Source organism: Echinops telfairi, unplaced genomic scaffold (assembly GCF_000313985.2).
Source record: "Echinops telfairi isolate 266 unplaced genomic scaffold, ASM31398v2 ScPeMD7_4225;HRSCAF=4972, whole genome shotgun sequence".
NCBI classification, from domain to species: domain Eukaryota; kingdom Metazoa; phylum Chordata; class Mammalia; order Afrosoricida; family Tenrecidae; genus Echinops; species Echinops telfairi.
Window position 1 is genome coordinate 4,164,830 of NW_022108124.1, and position 27,420 is coordinate 4,192,249.

Here is a 27,420-nt window from a genome sequence, read left to right on the forward strand (position 1 = left end):
CGGCACTGGCAGGAGTCTCCAGACGGCTGCTCCAGCACCCAGGGCTGCATCGGGGTAGGTCCATGTGGCTTCTTCTCAGGGATGTCTTGCAGGAAATGAGCCTTGCCAGCTGAAGCAGGAAACTGGCTAAGGCAGCTGCACCCTGGTCCGACCATCACAAAGCAAGAGACCCAAGAACTGGAAAGGTCAGGCTCACTGATCCATTTATCCCTCTGCCCTTCAATTAATCCCACATGTATTTATCAGCCAGGTTGGCACAATAAACTAACTACCTCATAACTCTACTGTGGATCATGTATGACTCAATCTGGGGAGACCTTTTCATACTGAAAATGCGCCTGCTTATAATGCTTGGCAAATGCAAATACAAGGAAAATAAAATGCTCACAGTGAAAATAGAATTTGAAGAATAACTGAGCACACAAGAAAACAAGGCACCATGATTAAGAGCAAGCAGAAATAATCCATACACAAAAACAGATGAGAAAGATTCCAGATATTTGAGTCCTCAAACACACAATATAAAATAACCATGTTCTTCGTGTTTAAAGGAATGATAAGTTTTAAATAATTGCAGGGATAAGAAGGCTATTTTCTGAATAAATGTTTTGTGGGCATGCATCGTTTAGGACAACTCGATGAGTAGATAAAACAATTTAACCAACAGAATCAAATTTCCAAAATCTGGAACGCTGGACAAAAGTATAAGGTCTGCGATAAAGGGAAAATATTATGTTGAGAATTATATCATTCACAAGACTCAGTTAACCATTCCCATTGAGTGGATTCCAACTCATAGTGACCCTAGGTGTAAGCCACTGCACCAATAGGACTCCTTCACAAGGCCTTGATGTTGTTGTTATTAGGTACTTGTGGTTGGTGAGTTGGGGGTGATTTGACAATACCTAAAAACAAGTGTCCCTAAGAGTCAGAATTGTCCAGATTGCAATGGGCGTGGGGTTATTTTTTCTGAAGGCAAAATCCAAATCGCTCACCCAGAGCTGCCATACTGTGAGTGACCTGATCCACATTTACTTTTTTCTCCTCACCTCTCCTACTTATCCACTAAATTCCAGGCTTCTCTAGATGTTTTTCAGTTCAATTCTCTTGCCTCTCAAGACTTCCTCTGCTCAGAACATGCCTCCCTTCCCTCTAGGAAGCCCAGGTCCCTGCTCACAATCACTCCGGGTCACCTCAGGCTAGCTTGGGACCTCCATTGGTTGCAACAGTGTCCTGTTCTTCTCAAACCCAGTGCATTAATTTTTTAAAATTTAATTCTATCTTTTGTATTGAAGAGCAGTTTTTGGAGACAACATGTCTCATGTGCTGACCACTGCATCCCTCCTACAAAGCACAGTGGTCAAGGCATCATAAACTTATGCTTTTGAGTTGGAAATGTTTGCATACAAATTCACATAAACATATTAGCTTTATTTAAAAAATCCAAGAAATGCTTGCAAACTTGGGGGGTGGGGTATTTGACTCCCCGGCAGTTTGGTTTTGGTTGCCTTCTCCCAACTCCTCCCACATAGCTGTGGAGTGAGTGCACTGCAAGGAGTTCGGTGGCCCAGGTTAAGTGCTGGACTGCTAATCACAAGGATGGCAATTCGTGCCCACCAGCCGCTTCTCACAAGATGTGGCAGCCTGCTTTCCTAAACATGACAGCCTAGAAGACTCTGTGGAGTCGTTCTGTCCTGTCCATAGGGACACCGTGAGCCGGAGTGTACTCGATAATGAATTTAGCCTGAGCTTTTAATTAGAATGCATCTGAATCCTCAGAACAAAATCTAGGTGCTGAGTGTCTGGTAGCCCTTTGCTGGGGAAGTGAAATTTGCACCCAGCCCTAAGGATAATATTAGCTGGATTGTCCAAACACAGCAGGGACTCAAACAGCTGAGCAAATGGCCTGAGCTGGTCTTTAATTTGCTTGCTTGTTTGGGCAGTAGAGTCAATTTTTCTATCTGGCTTCTGGTAGTCTTTTGAACCCTGATTTAAAAAAAAAATCATTTTATTGGGGGCTCATACAACTCTTTTATCACAATCCATACATACATCAATTGCATCAAGCACATTTGTACATTCATTGCCCTCATCCTTCTCAAAACATTTGCTCTTCACTTAAGCCCTTGGCATCAGCTCATTTCCCCACCTCCCTCATGAACCCTTGATAATTTATAAATCATTTTGTTGTATCTTACACTGTCCGACATCTCCCTTCACCCACTTTCCTGTTGTCCGTTCCCCAGGGAGGAAGTTATATGTAGACCCCTGACCTGAGGACACTTTTACTTTCATGAGGAATAGTGACTGTTACAGGTTTGAAAATGAAGTCAAAAGCCACTTTCGATGCTGAAAAGCCTATTTTAGATGCTTATTACTATATTATGTATTTCAAAGGAGCCCTGGTGACATAGTGGGTTATGCATTCAGCTAATTGCAAGGTTAGCAGTTTAAAACCAACAGCTGCTTCTCCGGAGAAAGACGAGACTTTCTACTTCCATAAAGTTCATTTCAGAAGTCCACAGGGGCAGTTCTACCCCTTCCTATAGGGTCACTATGAGTTATTGACTCGATGGCAGTGAGAAAAAATTGCATTTAGAATCTCTAAACCACGAGTTTCTCATTTGTAAAACGCAGATAGTATCTTACAACATTCTGAAAATAACATGAAAAGTTTAGTACAATAAATCCTTGATAACTAACGTTAAGATTTTCAGCTTTAACATTTTGTAGTGTTTGCTGTCACCCTGTTCAACTTCTGTAGTACCTACAAACGCCCTTTAAGAAATCCTAAGTGGCCTATTTTTTGGTAGCAGGCCTGGGAAAGGGGCGGGCAGGTGCCTTGCCAGGTAGAGAAGACGGCAAGAAGCCCGATAGACAAGGAAGACCAGGCTTTCAAACAGAAACACCTGACGTAACTCGAGGAGCTCAAAGCGAAGGCCCCCCCCCTGGCCACAGGTGGAATTAAGAAATCTGGCAAAACGCCAGCTGTTCTTGGTGCTGACCCTTGACTCCATTTCTGTGTAAACATCTGGATTCCCTGCTAGAACATCTGCTGGCCCGATTGTTAGATTGAAGTGGTGTCTTGGAGGCCCGCTGTGCATTCAAGAATAAACTTATAAAAAAAAAAAAAAAAAGAATAAACTTATGTGAGAAAAAGCAACTACACTGGCTCATCTCTGAGTTCTTCCCGTCTCAGCTGTGCAGTCCGAGTACGCAGCCCACAGCCTTGCCAGAGCTGCTCTTCAGTCTGTGTGATGTCCTGACCTTGGGGCCACTGCGAATTAAAGCAACACATTAGAAAATTTTAAGAACTAAGTCCTACATGAATGAAATCTAAGAAAAATGGACATATCTAATAAAAAGCAAGAATAAAATGTCAAGTGTTGTTATCTTGAAAATGTTTTGGAGGTCCCCTTGCAGAGGGGTCTCGGGGAGGAGATGAGCCAGTCAGGGTGCGATGTAACAATGATGAGAAATACAATCTTCCTCTAGTTCCTAAAGGTTTCCTCCCCGCTCCCACTACCATGACTCGAATTCTATCTTGCAAGACTGGCTGGACCAGAGGACGTACACTGTACAGATAGGAACTGAAAATACAGGGAATCCAGGACGGATGAGCCCTGTAGGACCAGTGGTGTGAGTGGCAAAACAGGGAGCGTAAAGGGAGAATGGGTAGGAAAGAGGGAACCGATTACATGGAACTGTGTGTGACCTCCTCCCTGGGGGACCGACAGCTGAAAAGTGGGTGAAGGGAGACGTCAGACAGGGCAAGATATGACAAAATACCCATTTATAAACTATCAAGGGCTCATGCGGGAGGGGGGAGCGAGGAGGGAGGGGAAAAATGAGGACCTAATGTCGGGGGTTTAAATGGAGAGAAAATGTTTTGAGAAACGATGTACAAATGCGCTTTACACAATTGATGTGTGTATGGATTGGGATAACAGTTGTGTGAGCCCCTAATAAAATGTTAAAAAAGAAAAAAAAAATGTTTTGGAGGACCTCGGTGGCAGAGTGGATTAAGGACTAGGCTGCTAACTGCGAGGTCTACAGTTCAAAGCCACCCCCGCTCAGTGGAAGAACATGTTTTCCTCGAATGTTATAAAATACAGGATTTCAATACTTCCTGTGCGATTTAAAATCATGAGCTGCCACTGGAGGATCTTGGTCGACAATACAGGTGTATGTACAAATTAATATAGATACTCCCTGATGCTGAGAAGAATTAGCCTTCTCTTCTGAAATTCTATTCATCAAAAAGGAAAACAACTTGAGTTTGCACACTCCTCTCCCTCCCACTTTTTACTGGTAACATTTTATATCTCCCGAAAGCTTTCATTGGAACCAACAACGAGAAACAAGACAAAGACAGACACTCTTTTATTCATCAGAGAGAGCAAACATACAGAACGTATTGATGCATTTATTTTCACTAAAGAGAACACACTTTGTATTTGGGAGGAAAAACCGCTTAGTTGTCAGGAGATGCTTTTGGAGAGTGATCAATAAGTGCTTTATCGATAGTCGGATACTGATACCAGGGCCCGTCACCTCTCGCCCGCATTAAGGCCTGCACTTCCAGCTCCTTTAACCTGGAACACATGGAAAAGCAACAGTGAATCTGGCAAGGCCAGTGGTAAAGTTAAAAAGCAACAAAGTTCAAAACAGAATGAAGTTACAGCCGGTCTGTAGCAGACTGAGGCCAAGAGTACCAGATGGGAATGACTGGATGGGCTGGGAGAGTGGCCCATAGGAGTGTTTCTGGGTTATCAAAATGACCGGTATTGCAGTGATGGTCACATAAGCATGTACTTTTGTCCAAAATTCACGGAATTTAATGGCCAAGGTTTATTTCTATTTATTTTTAAAAATCCTTTACTGGGGGGCTCATACAACTCTTATCACAATCCATACATACATCCATTGTGTCAAAAACATTTATACATTTGTTGCCATCATCATTTAAAAAATATTGGCTTTCTACTTGAGCCCTTGGTATCAGCTCATTTTTCCCCCTCCTTCCCCACACCTCTCCCCCTCATGAACCCTTGATAATTGATAAATTATTATTATTTTGTCATGTCTTACACTGTCTGACGTCTCCCTTTACCCACTTTTCTATTGTCCGTCGCCCAAGGAGGGGGTTATATGTAGATCCTTGTAATCGGTTCCCTCTTTGTACCACACCTTCCCTCCACCCTCCCGGTATTGCCACTCTCACTACTGGTCCTGAGGGGTTCATCTGTCCTGAATTCCCTGTTTCCAGTTCCTATCTGTCCAGTGTACATCGTCTGGTCTAGCCGGATTTGTAAGGCAGAATTGGGATCATGATGGTGGTGGGGAGGAAGCACTTAAGAACTAGAGGGAAGTTGTATGTTTCATCGTTGCTACACTGCACCCTGACTGGCTCATCTGACTCCCCAAGACCCTACTGTAAGGGGATGTCCAGTTGCCTACAGATGGGCTCTGGATCTCCACTCTGCACTGCCCCTCCTTCTCAATCATATGTTTTTTTTGTGCTTTGATGCCTGATACCTGATCCCTTCGACACCTCATGATCACACAGGCTGGTGTGCTTCTTCCATGTGGGCTTTGTTGCTTCTGAGCTAGAGGCCAAGGTTTACTGCATGCAAATTATACCTCTCTGATTGGCTCAAATTGAAAAGTAGCCAAAGAAAACATGAATGGACATTCTAAAATATTTTGGCGTTATGCATTTACTTATTTGATTAATCAGAAAACCATGCATGGCACAAAAATCTCAAGCTAAAGAAATAACAAACTGATAAATTTATCAGTAATTAAATGAGTAAATGATGAATAGAGCAATTCAATCATTACTAAATATATAGTATACTTACTACACAGCATGAGGCTTTCTACTCCCATAAAGAGTGACAGTCATGGAAACCCACAGGAGCAGTTCTACTCTGTCCCACAGGGTCATTATGAGTCAGATTTGACTTGATGGCAGTGAGTTTTGGGGTATGTCGTAAGTGTTTTCAAAATGTACTAGCTTGGGGGTGGGGGGTGGGGAGGGGAGCTGATACCAAGGGGCTTAAGTAGAAAGCGAATGTTTAGAAAATGATGATGGAAACATATGTACAAATATGCTTGATACAATTGATATATGGAATGTTATAAGAGCTGTAAGAGCCCCAATAAAATTACTTTTAAAAAGTACGAGAAATTACTGGTCTGCTCTAAAATCAAGCATGGGAATGGCAGGAAACTGGGCAGGGTTGCATATGCTGCTGGGCCTAAGATGCTTCTGTGCATGAGGCCGAAAGGTGTGAGCAACATTTATTATCGGAAGCATAAAAACAGTTCCACTTGGCCAAAAAATGCTATATCGTCAAAAGACAAATGGCCAGCTGCAACAAGAAATAAGGCTGCTTTGATTTTTGTACAAATCAATACTCATGAAAACTTTAGAAAGTTACACGAAAAGTGATTCAACTTTACAAAGAAATACAATTGGAATAACATTCCTCAACTACTGTATCAGCAAAGATGTTTGCATATGATTCATTTCATCAACAATAAGCTTGACAATGACGGCTATGGAGACACTGGAATCATCACACATCGGTGATGGGCAGGACAACTGGTGCGATTTTTTTGAAGTTTGGCCATTGAGTTAGAGCTTAAGAGCATAGGTCATTTGCCACTGCTAGGAATTTTTTAAATATGGTGTATTTGTGCAAAAATATGAGGGTACTCGTGACAGTGTTATGAGTCATAGAAGAAAATCGTGGAAAGAATCTAAATACCAACAATGGGCAACGGAATAAAAAAATTAAAGCACATCTATCCAACGAAATATGTGATACAGCCATTAAAAAGAATGACGCATGTAACACGGTGGAAAGACCAACTAGCTACACCATGTGAAATGAAGAAAAGGTGCAGAATGACCCAATTTGTATTAATGTATTGTCAAATGATAGACTTTGAGATACACATTTTTTCCCATGTTTAAGAAGGAAATTGGTAAACATAAGTCACCAGTAAGAATAAGACTGGCACAAGAGGAAAAGAAATTGAGGGAAGAGTTGTCTTGCACAAACAAACAAGAAAAACAGAAAATAGTATAATATTATAAGAATTTTTAAAATCAGATAGATACCATCCCCTAAGAGTCTCCTGGAAACACTTACTTGACTATGTCAGAAATTTGGAAGACATTTGCTTGGCTAATCAACTGATAGAAATTCATTCCAAAGAAAGGCGATGAAAGGAAGGACACAATCGTCTAGCACAATCCCTAGTACTATATCCTAGCAAAAATTTGATGAAGGTAATTTTAAAAAAGGCTGCAGCTATACATTGACAGAAACTTGCCAAGTCACACTAGGCTCGGGTAATATAAAAAATGACATGTGCCCATGTTTTACAGATTAGGTAAAAGCATTCACTGTGTTGACTATAAAACCTCTTGTGAGTCTATCTCCCGAGTCCTGAGTCTATCTCCCTGAGTTTCAAGACCACCTCAAGAACAGATGTGGCCCACTGGACACTAAAGACAGAAGACCCAATGAGCTGTGGGAGGACATCCAGGGCATCATTCGTGAAGAAAGCAAAAGGCCATAAAAAGACAGGAAAGAAATAACAGATCCACGTGGATACCTGAAGTGACTCTGAAACCTGCTCTTCATTGTAGAGCGGCAAAGGCAAACAGAAGGATGAACTCAATGAGCTGAACAGAAAACTTCAAGGGACAGTTTGAGAAGACAAAGTAAAACGCTATAATGAAATATGCAAAGATCTTTATTTAGAAAGTGTGGGGGAAACCAGCCCCTCACAACTATATCACGGGTCTAATAGGCGCAATTGTTCGGTTATGATATATAAAGATTATAGTAAAGTCATAGAGAATAAGAGAAGAGAAGGTGAAATAAAGGAGTCAGACACATTTCATGGTAGCAAGCTCACCTCCTGAATGGCCATGATTTCACCAGGCAAGTCTGCGCACAGCATGGGCAGAGAGGGCAGGAGGAGTCTCTTTATTTTTGGCCCAGGCCCATATATACTTTGGGGTGTGATTACAGGTAACCACACACATCAAAGGAAGGGGCTGTACAATAAGCATACACATCACAGCAGGGGACTGATGTACAATAGGCATAAGCACGAAAGGAAGGGGATGAACTAGGGGTGTGCACGTAATAGAAAGGGGAGGGACTAGGGGTATATACGTGACAAGATGGGCAGACCTTAGACTCAATATGCCAGCTTAACCTTGGTCACCCTTGAGTGGGCTTGACCTCCCTGGGCTCTCCTTCAAGGACACAATCGACTATCCTTATCAGAAGGGAGTGGGCCCTACTTAGGGTGGGAAAGACTATACAGTCTGATTGCTCTAGATGGCTGACAACCCTTAGGGAGAGTAAGCTCTGAAATGCTTTCATTGACCTCTGTCGTTTGCCTTGTGTAGCAAGCAGCTAAGTTTGGCATACATTTGGGGGAGACAACTTGGGAGAAATTTGTCTGTATCCCACAAGAAAGAGTGGAACAGAAAACTTCAAGGGACAGTTAGCGAAGACAAAGTAAAATGCTATAATGAAATATGCAAAGATCTATAGTTAGAAAACCAAAAAGGAAGAACATGCTTAGCATATCTGAAATTGAAAGTAAAACAACAAAAATTCAAGTCTTGAGTTGCAAAACTGAAAGATTTTATGGGCAAGATATTGAATGATTCAGGAAGCACCAAAAGAAGAGAGAAAGAACACAGTCACTGTACCAAAACCAACTCGTTGACATGTAACCATTTCAAGAGCTTGGCACATGACTAAAAACCAATGGCACTAACAGAAGTTCAAGCTGCACCCCAAACAGCTGAAAACAAGCATTAGCCAAAATCAAACAAATGGAAAGGTTTCACCAAGCTGATTAAGTACTGGCAGCTAGGAATTTTGGAAAGACAGCTACTTGACTAACTGGAAGAGATCCATATTTATGCCCATTCCAAAGAAATGTGACCCAATAGAATGCTCAAATTATAGAATATCATTAATCTCACATGCAAGTAAAATGTTGTGGAAGACATTCAATAACGATTGTAGTAATACACTGACAGGGAGTTGCCAGAGGTTCCGGTCAGATTCAGAAGAGGATGTGGAACAAGGGATATCATTGCTGATGTCAGATGGATTCTGAAAGAAGAGAACACCAGAAAGATGCTTATTTGTATTTTACTGACTATGCAAAGGCATTCCACTGTGTAGTTCAAAACAAGCTATGGATAATCTTGAGAAGAATGGGAATTCCAGAACACTTCCTGTGCTGATGTAGAATATGTACATGAATCAAGAGGCAGTTGTGAGAAACGAACAAGAGAATACGGCATAGTTTAAAAACAGGAAAGGTGCGTGACAAGGTTGTACCCTCTAACCATACTTATTCAATCAGTAACTTGAGTGAATCATCAGAGCAGCTGGATTATATGACGAAGAATGTGGCATCAGGATTGGAGGAAGGCTTATTAATAGCCTGTGGTATGCAGATGACATAAACTTGCTTGCTGAAACTGAGGATTTGTAGCACTGGTTAAGGAAGATAAATAACTGTAGCCTTCATTATGGATTACAGCTTTCAACAAAGAAGACCAAAATCCAGATGGGAGGAGTCAAGGACTTCATATTGCTTGGATATGCAATCAATCCTCATGGAATCGGCACACAAGAGATCAAAGGACGGGTTGCATCGGATAGATCTGGTACCCAAGACCTCTTTAAAGTGTTGCAAAGACAGGATGTTACTCTGCGGATTAAGGTTCGTTTGACCCGAAACGTCATTTTCAATTGCCTTCTATGCACGTGAAAGTTAGACATCAAATAAGAAAGGCAATGGGTGCATTTGAATTATGGTGCTGGCAAAGAAGCTTCATGGACTGTTAAAGAACAAACAAATCTGTGTAGGAAGAATGGCCAGAATGCTCCTTAGGGGCAAGGATGACGAAGCTTCCTCTCATGTGCTTTGGTCATGTTGTCCCGAAAGACCAGTCCCTGAGCAGGATATCACATTTCCTAAAGTAGAGGGGCAGCGAAGAAGAAAAGAGTCCTCCACAGGATGGATTGAGGCAGTGGCTACAACAATGGGCTCAAACACCAGAACACTGGTGATACTGGCACCCAACCAGGCAGTGTTTTGTTCTGTTGCCCACAGGAGGGCTGTGCGTCAGAACCAATTCCCGACACCTAGCACCAGCTTAGACGCGGGAAAGGTGGCCCAGGGAAAAGGAAGAGCAAAGCAGAATCGATACATTCAAACGGTGCTGTTGGTAAAGAATGTGCAGTCAGCAGCCAGAAGAAAGACAAACCAAAATGCGTCTTAAACTGTGGATGGTGAGACTTTCGTTTGTTTGGAGACATCGTAAAGGAGGACAAATCACCCAGAAAAAGACAGCATGCTTGGTAAAGTGGAGCCGGCCGGACACAGTACGTGCAACACTGGGCTCAGACCCTGCAGTGCGTGTGAGGATGGTACAGGACCAGACAACATTCATTTGATGGCACCTGACAGCAGCTAGGGTCTCCTAGTTTCGAACTCATAATTCCTATTCTAACCAAGAAAAGCCTCTCCTACCTTCATTTTTATATATGGAGTATCCTACAGTGTTGAAACAGTCTTACTTTTTCCTTCTAGTATGTCATACGAGAATACCAGGATTTACTTCCGTCCCACTCCCCTTTACCGTAATTCCACTTTCTCAGCTTCAATTTCAAGGATAGCCATCGTTCTTTCATAATTCTTTTCGGGAGAGTCAAAGAAATTACGGGCAATCCATCTTGATATAGGATGCTATCAGAAAAGATAAAATTGGTTAAAAATACATCCATTTCTGAATAACACTTTGCTTTTGTGGTTATACTGTTCTTTAAAATTGACCATTTTGTTAGGTAAGTCAACATATTACCTACGACAACTACTTTCTTAATTTTAAATAATCTTAATCCATGAGTGGATGGTATTTTTATCCCCATTTTCTAGACAAGTAAATATAAAAACTCCAGAGCTCGCACTTTTCCCCTTACACCATGCTAAACATCGTAACTGGAAGATTCAGGAGCTAAAGCTACAATTCATTTTCTCTGCCACTGAGTTGATGCTGACTCAGTGATCCTATAGGACAGGGTAGAACTTTCTCTGTTGAGTTTCAGAGACTGGAACTGTTTATGGGAGTAGAAAGCCCCAACTTTCTCCTGTACAGCAGCTGGTGGCTTTGAACTGTGGATCTTATGGATTGCAGCCCAATGTGTAACCACTCTGCCACCAGGCCTCTTTAAATAGAATTTGGTGATCTAAAAATAGAGCTTGTGGTAGTCACCTAATCTGGTGTCAATTTAAGGATTAATAGCATAGGGGTGGAGTCTAGGCTGTCAATCTGAAGATAGCCAATGAGACGTCTGTGTGAGCATGGCCTTCTCCTGAGAATTCTGGGAAATCTGGTACTTCCTCCTTGGAGGCGTAAGACTCCTCTCTTTCTCTCTGCTACTCCCTGGGAGACATTGCAGAAGTCAAGCCACATGGACGCAATCAGACCTCTGAAGCCGGAGAAGCCACAGAGAGACCCCTGCCAACACTGAAATGCTTACAACGCCACTGGACCCAAAGACTTTCTACAGGGTCGTCCTGCATTTGGCATCATTGTATGTGTTTCGTGAGTCTGAAGAGGACTTTATACATTGGTATAGGACATATGGGCTAATATCAGACTTATGGACTTAATCTGGACTGGGCTGGGATGTTTTCTTAATGTACAATAGCTCTTGTTTATAAACCTCTCCCTCATATACATATGCGTGTTTATGAATTTGTTTCTCTAGTCTACCCAGACTAACACAGAGCTCTTTCCATTAATTAGTCTAGTTTTGACATCAATAATGAAATGTTTCTTTTCTGAACTATCACTCATTCAGATTATACACACAGGCTCTGTTTCCCAGGCCTTCTTAGTACAACACGTGTAATGACAAGGAACAGATATGCCACCCTGGGTTTGGGCAGCGGATACACTAGAGTGTAATGACCAGCAGTGCAGCCTTTGGAGTGAGAAGGTCTCAATTTACATTCTGGCCCTCCCTAGGACAAGTCCTTTAACATCCTTTAAGCTTTAGCTTCCTCATCTCTAAAAGGGAATAATAATAGTACCCTTTACATAAGATGAGATAATCTCTGAAAAATACTTTAACGCAGTACCTGCTGCATAATAACTGCTAATAGATGACAGCTCATGTTAGCATTAGTAAAATGTTTGCCAAGGGATTGAATGTAGAGGATAAAATATCAGTGTTACTTTGGTAGATCAGAAACACTTATCAGAGTAACCTTTGAAAAAGCATGAGTCAAAATAATGAAAACCATGTAAAAAATTACCAAGAGAAGTTGCATATAAAAACAGAACAAAGATATGTTGACATAATACTAGGAATTGAACATACAACTAACTATACTGTAATTGCTAAATCAAGACATTAACCAGGGCATTGATAGGACATCTAACAGATAAAGAATTTGTGTCTTCTACTAACCTTATAATATTCCCAATGTTCAGGTATATAGCCTTCTGGAATCTCTGCTAATTCAGCTTCACCTAACAAGAGAAAACGGTGATGTTGAACTTTAGCCTTAGAACTATATAGTATACACATTGAGATAACCTGAGAAACTACTGTAGATCAAGATCTGCCCACTTACCATTATACTGGCATGAAGCAGAGAACCAGTAGAGAGGTCTGAGGGACTGGCCGCAATCCCAACTACATGGACAGCTGCCCTCCCCACCCAGAATAATTTTCTTCAATGCTATAGGACAGCACTGAAGCTACAGCTCAGGGAAATGGACATGTCTGACTGAAGCACACAGGAGCAAATGAAGGGGGAGGAAGAGAGAGTGACGCACATCCTGGCCCACCAAGCCTTGAGGACGATATCCCTGCTCAGAGCAGCCAATGCACAGAGAGGACCATATGGCCGGGCCCACTATGAAACACGACATCCCTCACTCACCCATGTCCCTATGGGGTACAACACTGGAGACAGAGTGTCACACCAAGGCAAAACACTAAGGGCGTGCAACAGAACAGCAAGGGGAGCAGAACAAGGAAGTCCCGAGGGATTATCAAAAATAGACTTTGGGGCCAGGGCATGGCAGCCCATCAGAGTCAACCAGAAAACAGCCCCTAAAGGTCAACAAACAGACCTTGAACTATTTACAGGCTTTTCTTTTTTTTTTTTTTGTCATTTGCTTTTTGTTGTTGTTGTTTTATTTTCTTGTTGCTTTGTTTTGCTGTCTTGCTTTGTGCATATTATTATCTCTGTAGGTCTATCTAGATATGATAGGCGGGATAAACAATCTGGAGAAGAATACAATGGGACTGATGGTTCTGGGGGGAGGGGGGACATGGGAGAGGGAGAGGTGGGTGAAAGGAAGTGGTGTTAACAAACCCAGGGACAAGGAACAACAAGCGATCCAAAATCGGTGGCAAAGAGGGTATATGATGCCTGGTAGGGTTTGATCAAGGGCAATGTAACTGAGAGGAATTACTGAAACCCAAATGAAGGCTGAGCATGATAGTGGGACCAGAGGAAAGTAAAAGGAAATAGAGCAAAGAACTAGGAGGCAAAGGACATTTATATATGATGATGGGGAAATAGATCTGTGCATATATTTATAGGTTTAGTATTAAGGTAGCAGATGGACATTGGGCCTCTACTCAAGTACTCCCTCAATGCAAAAACAATTTGTTCTATTAAACTGGCATTCCATGATGCTCGATCCCTGAAGCCAAAGTGGGTACGTAAGCAAATGTGGTGAAGAAAGCTGATAGGGCCAGCTATCAAAAGATATAGTGTCTGGGGCCTTAAACACTTGAAGGAAAACAAGCAGCTATCTAGCTCAGAAGCAACAAAGCCCACATGGAAGAAGCACACCAGCCTGTGTGGTCACGAGGTGTCGATGGGATAAGGTATCAGGCATCAAAGAACAAAAAATCATATCATTGTGAATGAGGGGAAGTGCAGAATAGGGACCCAAAGTCCATCTGTAGGCAACTGGACATCCTCTTACAGTAGGGTCTCGGGGAGTCAGATCAACCAGTCAGGGTGCAGTGTAGCAATGATGAAACATACAACTTTCCTCTAATGCTTCCTTCCCACCACCATCATGATCCCAATTCTACCTTACAAATCTGGCTAGACCAGAGGATGTACACTGGTACATACAGGAACTGGAAACACAGGGAATCCAGGACAGATGAACCCCTCATGACCAGTGGTGAGAGTGGCGATAATGGGAGGGTGGAGGGAAGGTGAAGTAGAAAGGGGGAACTGATTACAAGGTTCTACATATAACCCCCTCCCTGGGGGACGGACAATAGAAAAGTGGGGGAAGGGAGACATCGGACAGTGTAAGCCATGACAAAAAAATAATAATAATTATCAAGGGTTCATGAGGGAGGGGGTTTGGGGATAGGAGGGGGGAAAATGAGGAGCTGATTCCAAAGGCTCAAGCAGAAAGTAAATGTTCTGATAATGATGATGGCAACAAATGTACAAATGTGCCTGACACAATGGATGCATGTATGGATTATGGTAAGAGTTGTACGAGCCCCAAAATAAAATGATTTAAAAAAAAGATTTGCCCATTTAAAAATAAATCCTCATGGTGTTTGTTTTATTCCATTAATGTATGTATGCTTTAAAATTTTACCAAGTAAAAGTTTGGGGGACTTACCAATGAATATATTGATCAGAGTTATGCCAATTGCTACTGGTATCCCAGTCAATAAAATGTAGAATTTCTGTTAAGAAAAAAAATTAATTTCAGATGACCAATTCTGGTCTCTTTCTCTGTCACCATCCTCCGATCATCCTTTTTATGTGGTTTTCCCCAACTGAAGATGCACTACCAAATACCTGACTTCTGTACCTTTATTTTGTTCTAGATTTTAGTGTCTACATTACCACCTGAAAAAAGGGGAGAAAAGTAAGGATTAAGAAAAGCCAACAGTCCTCTAGTTCTTCAATGCTTCCTCCCCCCCACTATCATGACCCCAATTCTACCTTACAAACCCAGCTAGACCAGAGCATGTACACAGGCACAGATAAGAGCTCTCAACATGGGGAACCCAAGACAGATACACCCCTCAGGATCAATATTGAGAGTAGTGATACCAGGAGGGTAAGGGGAAGGTGGGGGGAGGAAGGGGGAACCAATCACAATGATCTACAAATAACCCCCTCCTAGGAAAATGAACAGAAAAGTAGGTGAAGGGAAACCAGTCAGTATAAGACATGAAAAAATATATATAAATTATCAAGTCTTCATGAAGGAGGGTGAGGGAGGGGGAAAATGAGCTGATATCAATGGCTCAAGAAGAAAAAAAATATTTTGAAAATGATGATGGCAACATATGAATAAATGTACTTGACACAATGAATGGACGTATGGATTGTGATAAGAGTTGTACAAGCGAGCCCCCAATAAAATAAAATGATTTTAAAAAAAGCTAACAGCATGATGGATAGGAGGAGGAAATATAATCAATCGGTGACGTTGGTAGCACAACTCAAAGCAGCTCACTAGCTTCAACTGTGGCCTGCTGAGTAACAGTGACTTGCCAAAACTGTTCTCAAAGCATGAGGTTCTGTCTAAAACTCACTGCCATCGAGTTGATGCTGACTCATAGCAACCCTTTGTGGGTTTAGGAGACTGAAACCCTATAGGGGTAAAGTCTCCGCCCCACCCCCTTTTTTGAGGTTTCTCTGTTAATTTATTTCGTTTGATGGACCTTCTTGGCTTTATAAATCTTCTCCTCTTTCTCTAGGGGAGTGGCCAGTGGTTTTGAACTGCTGACCTTGTGGCTAGCAAGACAATGTGTAACCCACTATGCCTCAGGGCTCCTCTTCATTTTTTGTTCTAGTTTGTCAATTTTACAAGTATAATGCAATATGTATTAGTTGGCGGTTTTTCATTTTAGGGGGTAAAATAATGGAACACTGATGAGAAAATGTTGTACCAAAAAGAGGAATAAAAGTATCAGGGTTATTTCAGCCACCATGAGAGGAGCTGGCCATGGCCAGAAAGCAAGGGGTCAACAGGTACAATGAGGGTCGGGGGAGAGTGCAAGAGAACACAGGGCTCAGTCCGCGCTCACACGGTCTGTCAGAGGGTGGCAACAATTTGATTTTTCAGAGTCTTGAGACACTAAGGTAAAGTGCGTACCCCAGCCCAGCAATGCAATCATTTTCTGTGGAATTAAGATTGCACTAAGGAGTCCTTCTTAGTGGTTACCAGTGGGCTGCTAGCTGCCAAGTCAGGAGTTCTAAACCACCAGCCACTCTTCGGGAGAAAGATGAGGTTTTTCTACTCCAGTATAGAGTTACATTGATGCAAGGGTTTAGAGGGGAGGTCGTGGTGAGGGGAAGGTGAGGAGGTGGGGGGAGCAAACAATGTATGTGGGAGGGGAGAGGGAGCACTAGAACTGATAGTGATTACACAGCTCATTTTAAAAGTCATTTACCCATGGCAGGTGGGGGGGAAGGTGTTCTAAAATTGATTGTGGTAATGATTGCACAGCACTTCTTGATATGATTGAACTGTTGAATTGTGTGGTATGTAGATTAAGTACCAATGAAACTGTTATTAAAAAAAAAAAGAGTTGCACTCCCAGAAACTCCCAGGGGCAATTCTACCTTGCCCTACAGAGTGACTATGAATTGACATCAACTCTACAGCAGGGAGACTTTGTTTTGTTTTTAAGGCATGCTTTACTTTCTAAAAGTCATTGTTCTTGATTTTATAATACACACAGGAAATTAAAAAAAGAAAACATACATCAAGAACAATATATAAATTTAAAAATCAGGTACCTACCCCCAAGCTCCATGGGAGCTATTTAAAGATGTCTTTCAGTAAGTTCTTTAGTCATTTAAAGAATATTTTAGTTATACAAATAATCATCTGAAATGAATCTGGGTTCAACGTTTTCCATTTGTCTATTGTTCTTCTTCCTGTAGGTTCTACTTTAAAACCTCATTCATTTAGGAAGAAAAACGGTTGCTCAAGTTTTATCTTCAATTCACATCAATCCTTTTTTTCTACAGAAAGTTTGAATAATTACGAAAAGATTTAGTAACAAATCATAGCTTAGTACACTAGTTCAATATCTTCTGAGGCAAGAGAATATAAATTCAGCAAATAAAAAAATTTTTTTAAATTAAAGCTTCTGTCTAAATAAGTAAAACAAAAAAGGGGTGGTGGTGGAAAAACCTTAGCACACACAAACAAAAGCTATTTGTATGTAGAGAGTTTAGTTCAACAATTACTTTTAACTCACCAGTAAAGACAAAAAACGCTTGTCGTAGAAACTAGAGGGCTTGATGATGAACAGTCTTTTCCCATGGCCTCCACTGTGTCGAACAGAAACTAGAAATATTAAAACACCCCGTTTTATACTGAGCACACACAAGTACACTGTTACAGTCTAAGGTGAAAGAGGCTATAATAGAAGATAGACATGCATAAAAGTTTAATAATGAATTAAGATTTTATAAAAAGGCTCTTTTTATCTCTGAAGGCAGGAACGAATAAATAATGGAGAAAAGATGGAAGCTGTCGAGGACGTTCGGCTCCAGAGCCAATGCTCGTGGAAGCAGCCCTCAAGAAATCACGTGACACACCGCAGTGGACAAATGTGCTGCACAAGACCTCTCCAAAGTGCTGAAGAACAAGGACGTCTCTTTAAAGAATAAGGCGTGCCTGACCCAGGAGTGTCAATCACCTCCTATGCATGGGACACAAAGTTGGCCACTAAGGAAGATTGCCCACGAATTGACGTGTTTGAATACTGAAGGTACCATGGACTGCTTGAAGAACAATCTGTTGTGAAGTACAGCCTGCCATATTGCCTGCCAATCCTGGATTCAGTCACCTCTGCAGCCACCAGCCTGTTGTCTTCTTGCCAGTGTTGCGTTCATCTGCCCTGCAGCTTTACGAATCAGAAGCTTCCAGTCTAACATCTGACCCACAAATGTGGAACCTGCCTGGATTTGGACCTGTCTGCTTCAGCAGCTGTGTGAGCCATTTTCTTAGACCCTTCTCTCTATATACTGTACAAATACACCACTGGTTTTGCTTCTGCAGTGAACCCAAAGCACGTTCATTAGGACAGCAATGGAAAGACCCAGAGTCAGAAAAGAACGCGTACAGAGGGCAGGTTCCTACTCAGACAGGAGCGTGAAGGTGGAAGGTGTCAGGGAGGGTGGTGTCTTCCAAGCCTAGAAAAGCAAGTTAAATGAGTTGATTAATAACACCCCAAACTATACTAATTACTTAATGTAGTAACTTCCCCATGGCTCCTTTCACAGTCCTGTGTCTTCAAATACTTTGTGGCTGGCTTGGATGAGTGAGATGGCATTTCTCACAAGTTGAGCCCTGGAGGCGGGCCTCTAGCTGCACACGAGTGGCTCAGACAATGATGATGAAGTGTCTTCATGCACATTTGCAAAAGAGTGAATCTAAAAGGACCAACTGCAATACAAGTCAAATATAAGGCTCTGCCTGGATTCCCTCCATAAAAGAAAAGTCTAGCTGGGGCCCAGACAGATGCCTTTCAGAGTCTGAAGGGCTGCCCAAGACACAGGGCTTATGCTACTCTGTGCTGAATTGGAATGAAGTAGGACTGACATGTGAAAGGGTAGCTTTCAGCTTGTTCCATTAAGTCATTTCCAATATTGTTGGAAAATAAAATGGACCGCCTCTTGGGTTCTGCATTACAGAATCAGACAAGTATCAATAATGGGATATGCTCAGATAGTAACAATGAGCCCTGCAGAGAGGGTTGGCCTACAGCAAGGCTTCTGACCTTTTTCCACCCATGATCCCTTTTTACCTGAGAAATCTGCAATACGGGCATGCACTGCCAGAAATGTTTTAGATTCACTATTCAGTTGATGATAATGACCCACAGTGTAAGACACTCTGACCTACAGGATTTCTGACCCCTCTTACAAGAGAGGGTTCGTTCTTCCTTCGAGCGGCTGGGGGTTGACTCACTGATCTTTCAGTTAGCAGCCGAGCACAGGAACTATTGTGCCACGATGGCTCTTCCACACAAATAGATGTGTCACAAAGAGATAGAACTGTAGGGCAAAGCTGGGCCTGGCGCATTCTACTAACAGTAGTCGGTTACTCATGTGAATGGCTTGCTTTTTATATATCTAACCGTTAAACAACAATTATTCATATCATTAAATAAGCCAGAGAACTGTTATGGCTATTAGTTGTTCTACAGTATGTTTCATAACTGCACTAAACTCTGTCAGATGTTTTGGGCCTTCGTGATTTGTTGATATAGTAAGGCCATCTGCTTCCGATCTAAAAATATTAGGGCAAACACTGCTTACAACCAAGGGATTGCCAGAATTGCGGGAAATCAGACAGGTCCACTTGCTACCAAAATAGTCATGTTTCATGTATCTGGAGCCTGGAGCTTCTCAGCTGGGTTATTTATTAACAGGTACACATTTGTCTACTAGCCTAAAGGTTGGCAGTTCAAACCCACCCGGCATGCCTCAGGAGACAGGTCTAGAGACCTGGTTCTAAAAGATTAGTACCCAAACTCATTGCCATCGAGTCAATTCTGGCTCAGAGACCCTTTAGGATAGGGGAGATCTGCCCCTATGGGTTTCTGAGACTATAACACTTTAAGAGAGTCGAACGCCTCATCTCTCCCCCAGAGTAGCTGGTGGTTTCTAACTGCTGACCTGGCAGTTAGCAGCCCAACTCATAGTTAATATCCATGTCAGCCTTGCAAGCCCAATGCAGCAGATTGCCTCTGCATACATGGGGTCCCAACGAGGCAGAACTAGCTCCACAGCTACTAATAACTGGGCTTCAATAGAGTATCTGGGTGGCGCAATGGTTAAGATGCTCTATTGCTGACCCAAAGGATGGAAGTAGGAGTCTCCCAGAGGTGCATCAGAAGAAAGGCCTGGCAACAGACTTCTGAAACATCAGTCACTGACAACCCTATAGAGCACACTCTACCCTGACAAACATGGGGTCTCCCTGAACCGAAGTAGACTAGAAGTATCAGCAGGTTTTAAGGCTTCAATAAACATTTTTGTAGAAATGCACATAGCCTCAGGAAAGTCAATCTTTGGTAACGATGAGTTTGCAAGGATCAGATAATAACGCAGCACTACTGCATCTCAAGCACACAAAAAGCTGTCATCTCCACTGTTCCTCTTCACCAGCTGTCAACACTCTTGATCCGATGACTCCGACTCTCCATTCTTTCCATGCTCTGGTAACCTCACTGGCTTAAGTGACATCCCCTCTACGACAGTCTAATCTTCACAAACATCTTTCTGAAGTCCACAACTAATGCCTCTTCTGCTAAAAATAACTGTTGATGACCCCGAGGAAGCTAGAAAATGAGTCAAGATATTTTGGCTTGAATGCAGTCTCTCTTGTGGTAACTGGATAACTCATCTCTAACTGGTAACTCATCTCTAACTGGATGAGAATGTAATACAGCTAAACCAGCCATGCTCATAATGACAGGTCTAGAAAGGCCACTCTGGTGGGGGAAGACTCTCACAGTTATGAGTAAATCTTAATATACATTCACATGACTGGACAGAGTCCCTACAATAATCCCCCATAAAAGAACTGTCATATAGGAGCTACTATATAAGGTTAATCTACTTCACAATGCCTAAAGGTTATCTGTAGATAAAAGCAATCAGGTTCTATAGCCAGCCCACTGTAAAATGTAGCAACCCCCTGGTTGCTCAGAGGGAGCCCAGGTCAACTAGTACTGGATCAAGACAATGATTCACCTCATTGCTTTATTTATTGTTACCAGCTTATGATATTACTCATTGACTATGTAATATGTGAGCTGTATGATATGCATGTCTTATGAAAGATCTGTAAGCCCCATCATATATACCTATTGGAAAACACATGCACTCTGTCAGTCCTTGCATGGGACGAGGAGCCCCTGTGCCCTGCTGTGTGTCTGCCGTTAATATTTTCCACTGTCGCAAAGTTGCTCCTGAGGACCCATTCTAGTGTTGGGGAACCCCCTCAACCTGACACTCTCTTTTTTTAAAGTCTTTCGCTCTCAATACCTACCTATCCCAAGGGACCATGACCCAGCATATCAGAAAACTCATTATTTTTCTGCCAATTTCATCTGTTAAAACTATCCCCCATAATCTGGTGGAAGTTTCACATCTGCCCTACCTGGGTTAATATTCTTCAAAACCATAACTTATGGTTTAAATTTTCATATATTTCCCCCCACTGAAGTTCCTTGCAGCTGAACGGAGAAGTTAAGCTCACTTTTGGAGTCATTTGATAGGATACTTTGAATGAAATACATGCATGCCTTTATGTTTACTTTTCAAGGCAGGTTTTCACTAGGGAAGACTGTTATGTTACAACACAACAGTACGGGATAGTTAACAAACATGTGACCGGAGGGTCTTGTCAATGGCTAATGGCACGTGCTGTAGCTCTTTCCCACTGAATGTTTTAGTACATTAATTCTTCACAACTTTGGGGGAGGTTGTTTTACAGATGAGGAAAGGCAGGTTCTGAGTAGTTAAGTATACTGGTGGGGCTGTCGGACAGCTAACCATAAGGTCAAACCATCAGCTACTTGTGGGAGAAAGCTGGACTATATGCCGAAGAATACAGGATCCGGATGGAAGGAAGACTTAATAGCAAGCTGTAATTATAGATGACAACCTTGCTTAGTGAGGACAGCCTTCAGTATGGATAGCAATTCAAATATAAATAAACTTCAAATCCTCACAACCGGACCATCAGGCCACCTCATAATAAATGGAGAAAAGATTGAAGTTGTCCAGGAATTCATTTTGCTTGAATCCACAGTCAAGGGAAGCAGCCATCACGGAATCAAACATGGGGTAAATTTGCAGTCAAAGACCTCTTTAAAGTATTTAAGGGTAAAGATGTCACTTTGAGGACTAATGTATCAAACCATCAGCCCAAAGCCAAGATATTTCCAGTGGCCTCACCTGTATGTGAAAGTAGGCCAGGGAATGAGGAAGTACCGCGGACGGCCAGAACAAACAAATCTGTCTCATAAGTAGTATGCCCAGATTATTTTACAGCATCTAAGCTCTTTAGATGTCTTGCAGTGACAATGTATGATAAAAAGTACTAGTGAGTTAGTTAACCAATCTGTAAATATCTTTTTGCTATGACTTAGAAGAGCCTCTTGAACATGGAATTATTAATCCACCTTTGAGCAGTATACATCAAGATTGGTTAGGCTGGTGGCAGCACGACATGCAAGGGGAGACGTGTATTCAAGTCTGTGCCTGTATTTGCATCTGGATGATAACCGTCGATGTAGGTGTGCATCTCTTGGCTGTACTATAGAAATCCATTAAATTCAGGGGAAACACCTTGGTAATATTTTAATAGTTTAAAATCTGATAATTTTCTTAGAAGCATTAGACTGAGTGTCCTCTTGTTTTACGAACATTAAGGGAGTGCAGTATTTTAATTGTAACCCTTATCTAGAGGCCTGTTAACCATTTTTGTCTTTTATGAATGTTTTTCTCCTCCCCATGGGATTTTATTGTTTCTTTTTCTGGTTGAGTCAGCGTATTATATTCTTGCTTGTCAAAATATCATGGCTTAGGGACTTTGAATTGGTAAATATTCATGATGTGTGGGAGGAAAAATGCATGAATCCATACTGTGTGACCTCAACCACCTAAAATTGTATGCTCAGTCATTTATATACATGCACAGGGTATGCAAAGATGTGTCACAATGTATGAAATCATCAAAATGATTCTGGATGCCTTTTGTGTTCTTTGCGTTTTGCTCCTTGCTTCTCAGTTTTTATAATGCACAAAAAGCTTGAAGTGGAAAAAAACAGTGGTTTTAAAAACTCGCATGGAGTCCCCATTGCCTGTGAAAAAAAGTTAGCTTGCTGACACCTTAAAAAACAACAACAAAAAGTACGTCCAGAATGCCCCTAAGGGAAAAGCGCGAGACTTCAAGTCCCCTTCTTTGGATAGGTAGGTTATCACGAGAGACCAGTCCCTGGAAAAGGACACTGTGCTTGACAGAGAGGCAGCGAAAAAGAGGAAAATCTTCCACAGGATGGATTGGCACCTGTGGCTACAACCGGGGCCTCACACGTAGGAACAATTGTGAGGCTGGCAAGGGACCGGGCCGTGTTTCCTTCGGGTGTACAGTGTCTCTCTAAGCCTGAACCAACTTGATGGAGCCCAACAACCGGTACTTCTGTCTTTACAAAAAGATGTTTGAAACGACATTTTATAAATAAATGCATTGATAAAATAGGCATACAAGCCGGGCTGGATTCATCAGCTCATAACCATTAATAAGATCCCCCCCCCCCTCCTTAAAAAGATTGAAATGTTGTTTCTCGGATCCCTGAGAATCGTGGGCTCTCTGGGTACTGTGCCTGCAGAGTTACCGTCCTTGCACCCTTACTTGTGGATGGGCTCCTAGGCAGTATGACTTATCTCGTGGGACTAGACCTTGGTGCAAGTGAAAATACCAAAATCTTGGGGGCTGAGAGACAAGGGTCTCTCAGCCTTTTTCCTTCCTAGGTTCAGCAGCATAGACAAATGAGTTATCAATTCGAACGGCAAAATGCTTTACAAATATTAACCAACAGTTCGACTGAGATCGCTCTATCTCTACATTCTCATCCCACAGCCTCTGCTCCGCGTCTCTTCTCGAGCCCCGAGCTCCCAATTTCCCCCAGCTCCCTCGGGACCCCACCAAGGTCACGGCAGGGAGCCCTCCAGGTCTCCCTCCGTACCCCCTGCGCGCGCTTCTCCCAAGATCAGCGCCCACCGTCAGTCTTCGGAAGGCCGCGGGCGAGGAGGCCGCCGGGCCCGAGTCGCGTGCCCACGCGGCGGCCGGACAGCAGTCCCAACGCAGTGACCGAAGACCGCAGGAATAAGCTCATGGCCGCCATGGCTACTCCGGGCAAGCGGAAGAAGCGAAGAGGATCATGGGAGTCGAAAGGACCAGTTCACCCATGAGGGTGAAGCCGGAAGGAGGCCATGTTGAGTGAGGGCAAGCGCGCTTGCCCGTTCCCACGACCCGAAGGCCTCAGGCGGCGGAAGTGACGCTCGGTTGGCGGAAACGTGCCTCGCGTACTGCTACGAAATATGGCCGCGTCCTGCTGGGCAGCTCTTTGCCGAGGGGTTTCCGTTGCCCTGAAGGCTTCCAGAGCGTTAGTAACTTCTCAGGCCCGTTCTAGTGCAGGGTAAGTGGGCTTAGGCGTGTGTGTGTCCACCTTTTCTTGCTTTCGACGTTTGGTCCCGAGAGATGCTCAGAGCTCCAGGATGTAAAAGCCGCCTGCAAGGCGCTGAGCCCGAACCCCTGCCGTTGTGGGGAGTGATTGACCTTGGAGAAATTGGGGGCCTGGGGTTCTTTCTCAGACGTTTTATTGCAGGCTGCCGTCGACCCGGCGGTAGGTAGGATGAGTAGACGCCCAGTTTTTGTTGAGTTAAACAAAGATGTAAGAGGCATGCTCTTGTGCTGGATAGTGCCGAGAAAACTTTACTGGAGATAATCTCCCCCCGCCCCCACAGTAGTTTTATTGGACTATAAGTCACATGTCATTTGCATTTGCTGTGGAACTGAAGGATGTCAGGTTTGAATGGAATAAAAAAGAAAATAGGCCTTTGTACTTCTTTGCTCCGTCACAAAGAGATTGTTCAGTACATGCTGAGTGAATAAAGTAGCCAAACAAATGAAAAATTGACCTGCAGGTGTACATCCTACACATGGTATTCATTGTCTCGGGGTGTAAAGTCGGCTTGATCTTGTATACTGATCTTTGTTACCTTCGAGTGCATGCTTACATTCTTATTGTTGGCACTTAGCTAAGATGAATTGAAGTTCTGTAAATAATGGGGCATGTCGGATTTTTTTAAAAAAATCATTTTTATTGGGGGCTCGTACAACTCTATCACAATCCATCCATCCGTTGTGTCAAGCAATTTGTTGCCATCATCATTCTCAAAATATTTGCTTTCTGCTTGTGCCCTTGGTATCAGCTCCTCATTTTCCCCTCCCCCCCTCCCTGATGAACCCTTGATAATTTATAAATCATTATTATTTTGTCATATCTTAACACTGTCTGACATCTCCCTTCACTCACTTGTCTGTTGTCTATCCCCCAGGGAGTGGGTTATATGTAGATTCTTATTATCGGTTCCCCCTTTCCACCCCACGCTCCCTCCCCCCTCCCTGTTTCGCCACTCACACCACTGGTCCTAAAGGGTTCATCTGTCCTGGATTCCCTGTGTTTCCAGTTCCTATCTGTACCAGTGTACATCTTCTGGTCTAGCCAGATTTGTAAGGTAGAATTGGGATCATGACAGTTGGAGGGAACTAGAGGAAAGTTACATGTTTCATTGTTGTTACCCTGCACCCTGACTGACTCGTCTCCTCCCCATGACCCTTCTGTAAGGGGCTGTCCAGTTGCCTACAGATGGGCTTTGGGTCTCCACTCCCCACTCTCCCTCATTCACAATGATTTAATTTTTTTGTTCTTTGATGCCTGATACCTGATCCCTTCGACACCTCATGATCACACAGGCTGGTGTGCTTCTTCCACGTGGGCTTTATTCCTCCTGAGCTAGATGGCCGCTTGTTTACCTTCAAGCCTTTAAGAATCCATCTTTTGATAGCCGGGCTCCATCCGCTTTCTTCACCACATTTGCTTATGCACCCACTTTGTCTTCAGTGATCAGGTCGGGAAGGTGAGCATCATAGAATGCCAGTTTAGTAGAACACAGTTTTCTTGCACTGATGGAGTACTTGAGTGGAGGTCCAATGTCCATCTGTTATCTTAATACTAAACCTATAAAATATACACATAGATCTATATTCCCATCCTCATATATAAACATATTTACATATGTACATGCCTTTATTTAGACCTGTATAAATGTCCTTTGCCTCCTAGCTCTTTCCTCTATTTCCTTTGACTTTCCTCTTTAAAAAAATTTTTTTTTAATTTATTTTTAATTTTAATTTTATTTTTTCCTTTGACTTTCCTCTTGTCCCATTATCATGCTCAGCCTTCGTTTGGGTTTTCGTGATTCCTCTCAGTTACATTATTCTTGGTCACACCCTACCAGGCCTCCTACACCCTCCTCACCACTGATAGGAATCACTTGTTCCCTTGTCCCTGGGTTTGTTAGCACCACTTCCTTTCCCCCCACCTCCTCCTCTCAGATGTTCCCCCCTCCCGGAACCGTCGGTCCCATTGTTTTCGGCTCCAGATTGTTCATCCAGCCTATCTTATTTAGACAGACCTGTGGAGATGATAACATGCACAAAAACAATACAGAGCAAACAAAGCAACAAAAGAAAATGAAACATCAACACCAACAACAAACAGCCAATGACAAAAACCCCACAACAACAACAAAAAAGAAAAGCCTGTATAGTAGTAATTCAAGGACTGTTTGTTGGCCTTTAGGACTGTTTTCGGGTCAAGTCTGATGGGGTGCCAAGCCCTGGTCCCAAAGTCTATTTTTGGTATTCCCTGGGGACTTCGTTGCTCTGTTCCCCTTGCTGTTCTGTTGCACGCCCTTAGTGTTTTGCTTCGGTGTGGTGTGATCAGATCAGGCGCAATTCCCACACTGTTTCCATTGTTGTCCCCTGTAGGGCTATGGGTCAGTGAGGGATGTCGTGTCTTTTAGTGGGGCCGGCCATATGGTCTTTCTGTGCATTGGCTGCTGTGAGTGAGAATGTCATCTTCAAGGCTTGGTTGGCCGGATGTGCTCCACTCTCACTTCCTCCCCCTTCATTTGCTCCCATGTGCTCTGATCAGACATGTCCCTCTCCTTGAGCTGCAGCTTCAGTGTTGTCCTCTGAAATAAATTCTTCTAGGGGGAGGGGCAGATGCCCACATAGTTGGGATTGTGGGGCATGTCAGATTTTTAATAAATCAATGCATCAGCTTTTGACTGCACAGGTTTTTTGTGCATTATGCACTATTGTCTATGCCAAACTTAGAGAAAAGCAAGTTTCTTTTCTTGGCAAAGCCTCAGAGGAGGTAATTTGGTCATGGTCACAAACTGATCAATTGTCTCTTGTATGTCAGCCCTTTAACTTAAAAAAAATAATTTAAGCTTTTTAAAGTTACTGTTATCCATTCATTTCATACTTGGGAAATAGGGTGTTTTGAAGAAGCGAAAAGCAATTTTAATTCCAACATTTGTATAAAGTTATACTGCTTGCCATTCTTTGTTAACTTTGCAAAGATTTACACATAGATTTATATTCCCTTTTGTGCTCTTCCATTGTTTGCTGTTTTATGTTTCAAACTAAGAAAAATATCAAAACTATGCATGTGC

General features: G+C 42.7%; 2 protein-coding genes across 4 annotated transcripts in view; one reads left to right on the top strand and one right to left on the bottom strand.

The window, feature by feature from the left end:
* Positions 1-4,359: 4,359 nt before the first annotated feature.
* On the bottom strand, positions 4,360-24,034 carry NDUFB5 (NADH:ubiquinone oxidoreductase subunit B5). Its single transcript, XM_004708604.2, has 6 exons — positions 23,894-24,034; positions 17,349-17,437; positions 14,744-14,810; positions 12,540-12,601; positions 10,703-10,809; positions 4,360-4,595 (listed from the first exon to the last, which is right to left on the bottom strand). Exons 1-6 carry the CDS (start codon positions 24,015-24,017, stop codon positions 4,475-4,477), a joined length of 570 nt encoding a protein of 189 aa, XP_004708661.1. The 5' UTR covers positions 24,018-24,034; the 3' UTR covers positions 4,360-4,474.
* Positions 24,035-24,213: 179 nt separating this feature from the next.
* The window catches only part of MRPL47 (mitochondrial ribosomal protein L47), a 30,656-nt gene continuing 27,449 nt past the window's right edge, over positions 24,214-27,420 (top strand). For all 3 annotated transcript variants that reach the window (XM_045295031.1, XM_045295030.1, XM_004708687.2), the window contains exon 1: positions 24,214-24,311. In XM_045295031.1, coding sequence (XP_045150966.1) covers positions 24,214-24,311 — 98 coding nt within the window. The remainder of the gene's footprint in view (positions 24,312-27,420) is intronic.

Bases quoted from the DNA above. Each gene is read 5' to 3' on its own strand.
- NDUFB5 (XM_004708604.2), bottom strand. From the start codon at position 24,017: ATGGCGGCCATGAGCTTATTCCTGCGGTCTTCGGTCACTGCGTTGGGA. The intron at 14,811-17,348 runs GTGAGTTAAAAG...TTTTCTTAACAG, and splicing joins AGCGTTTTTTGTCTTTACTG to AAATTCTACATTTTATTGAC. The intron at 4,596-10,702 runs GTAAAGGGGAGT...CATGTGTTCCAG, and splicing joins GCTGAGAAAGTGGAATTACG to GTTAAAGGAGCTGGAAGTGC.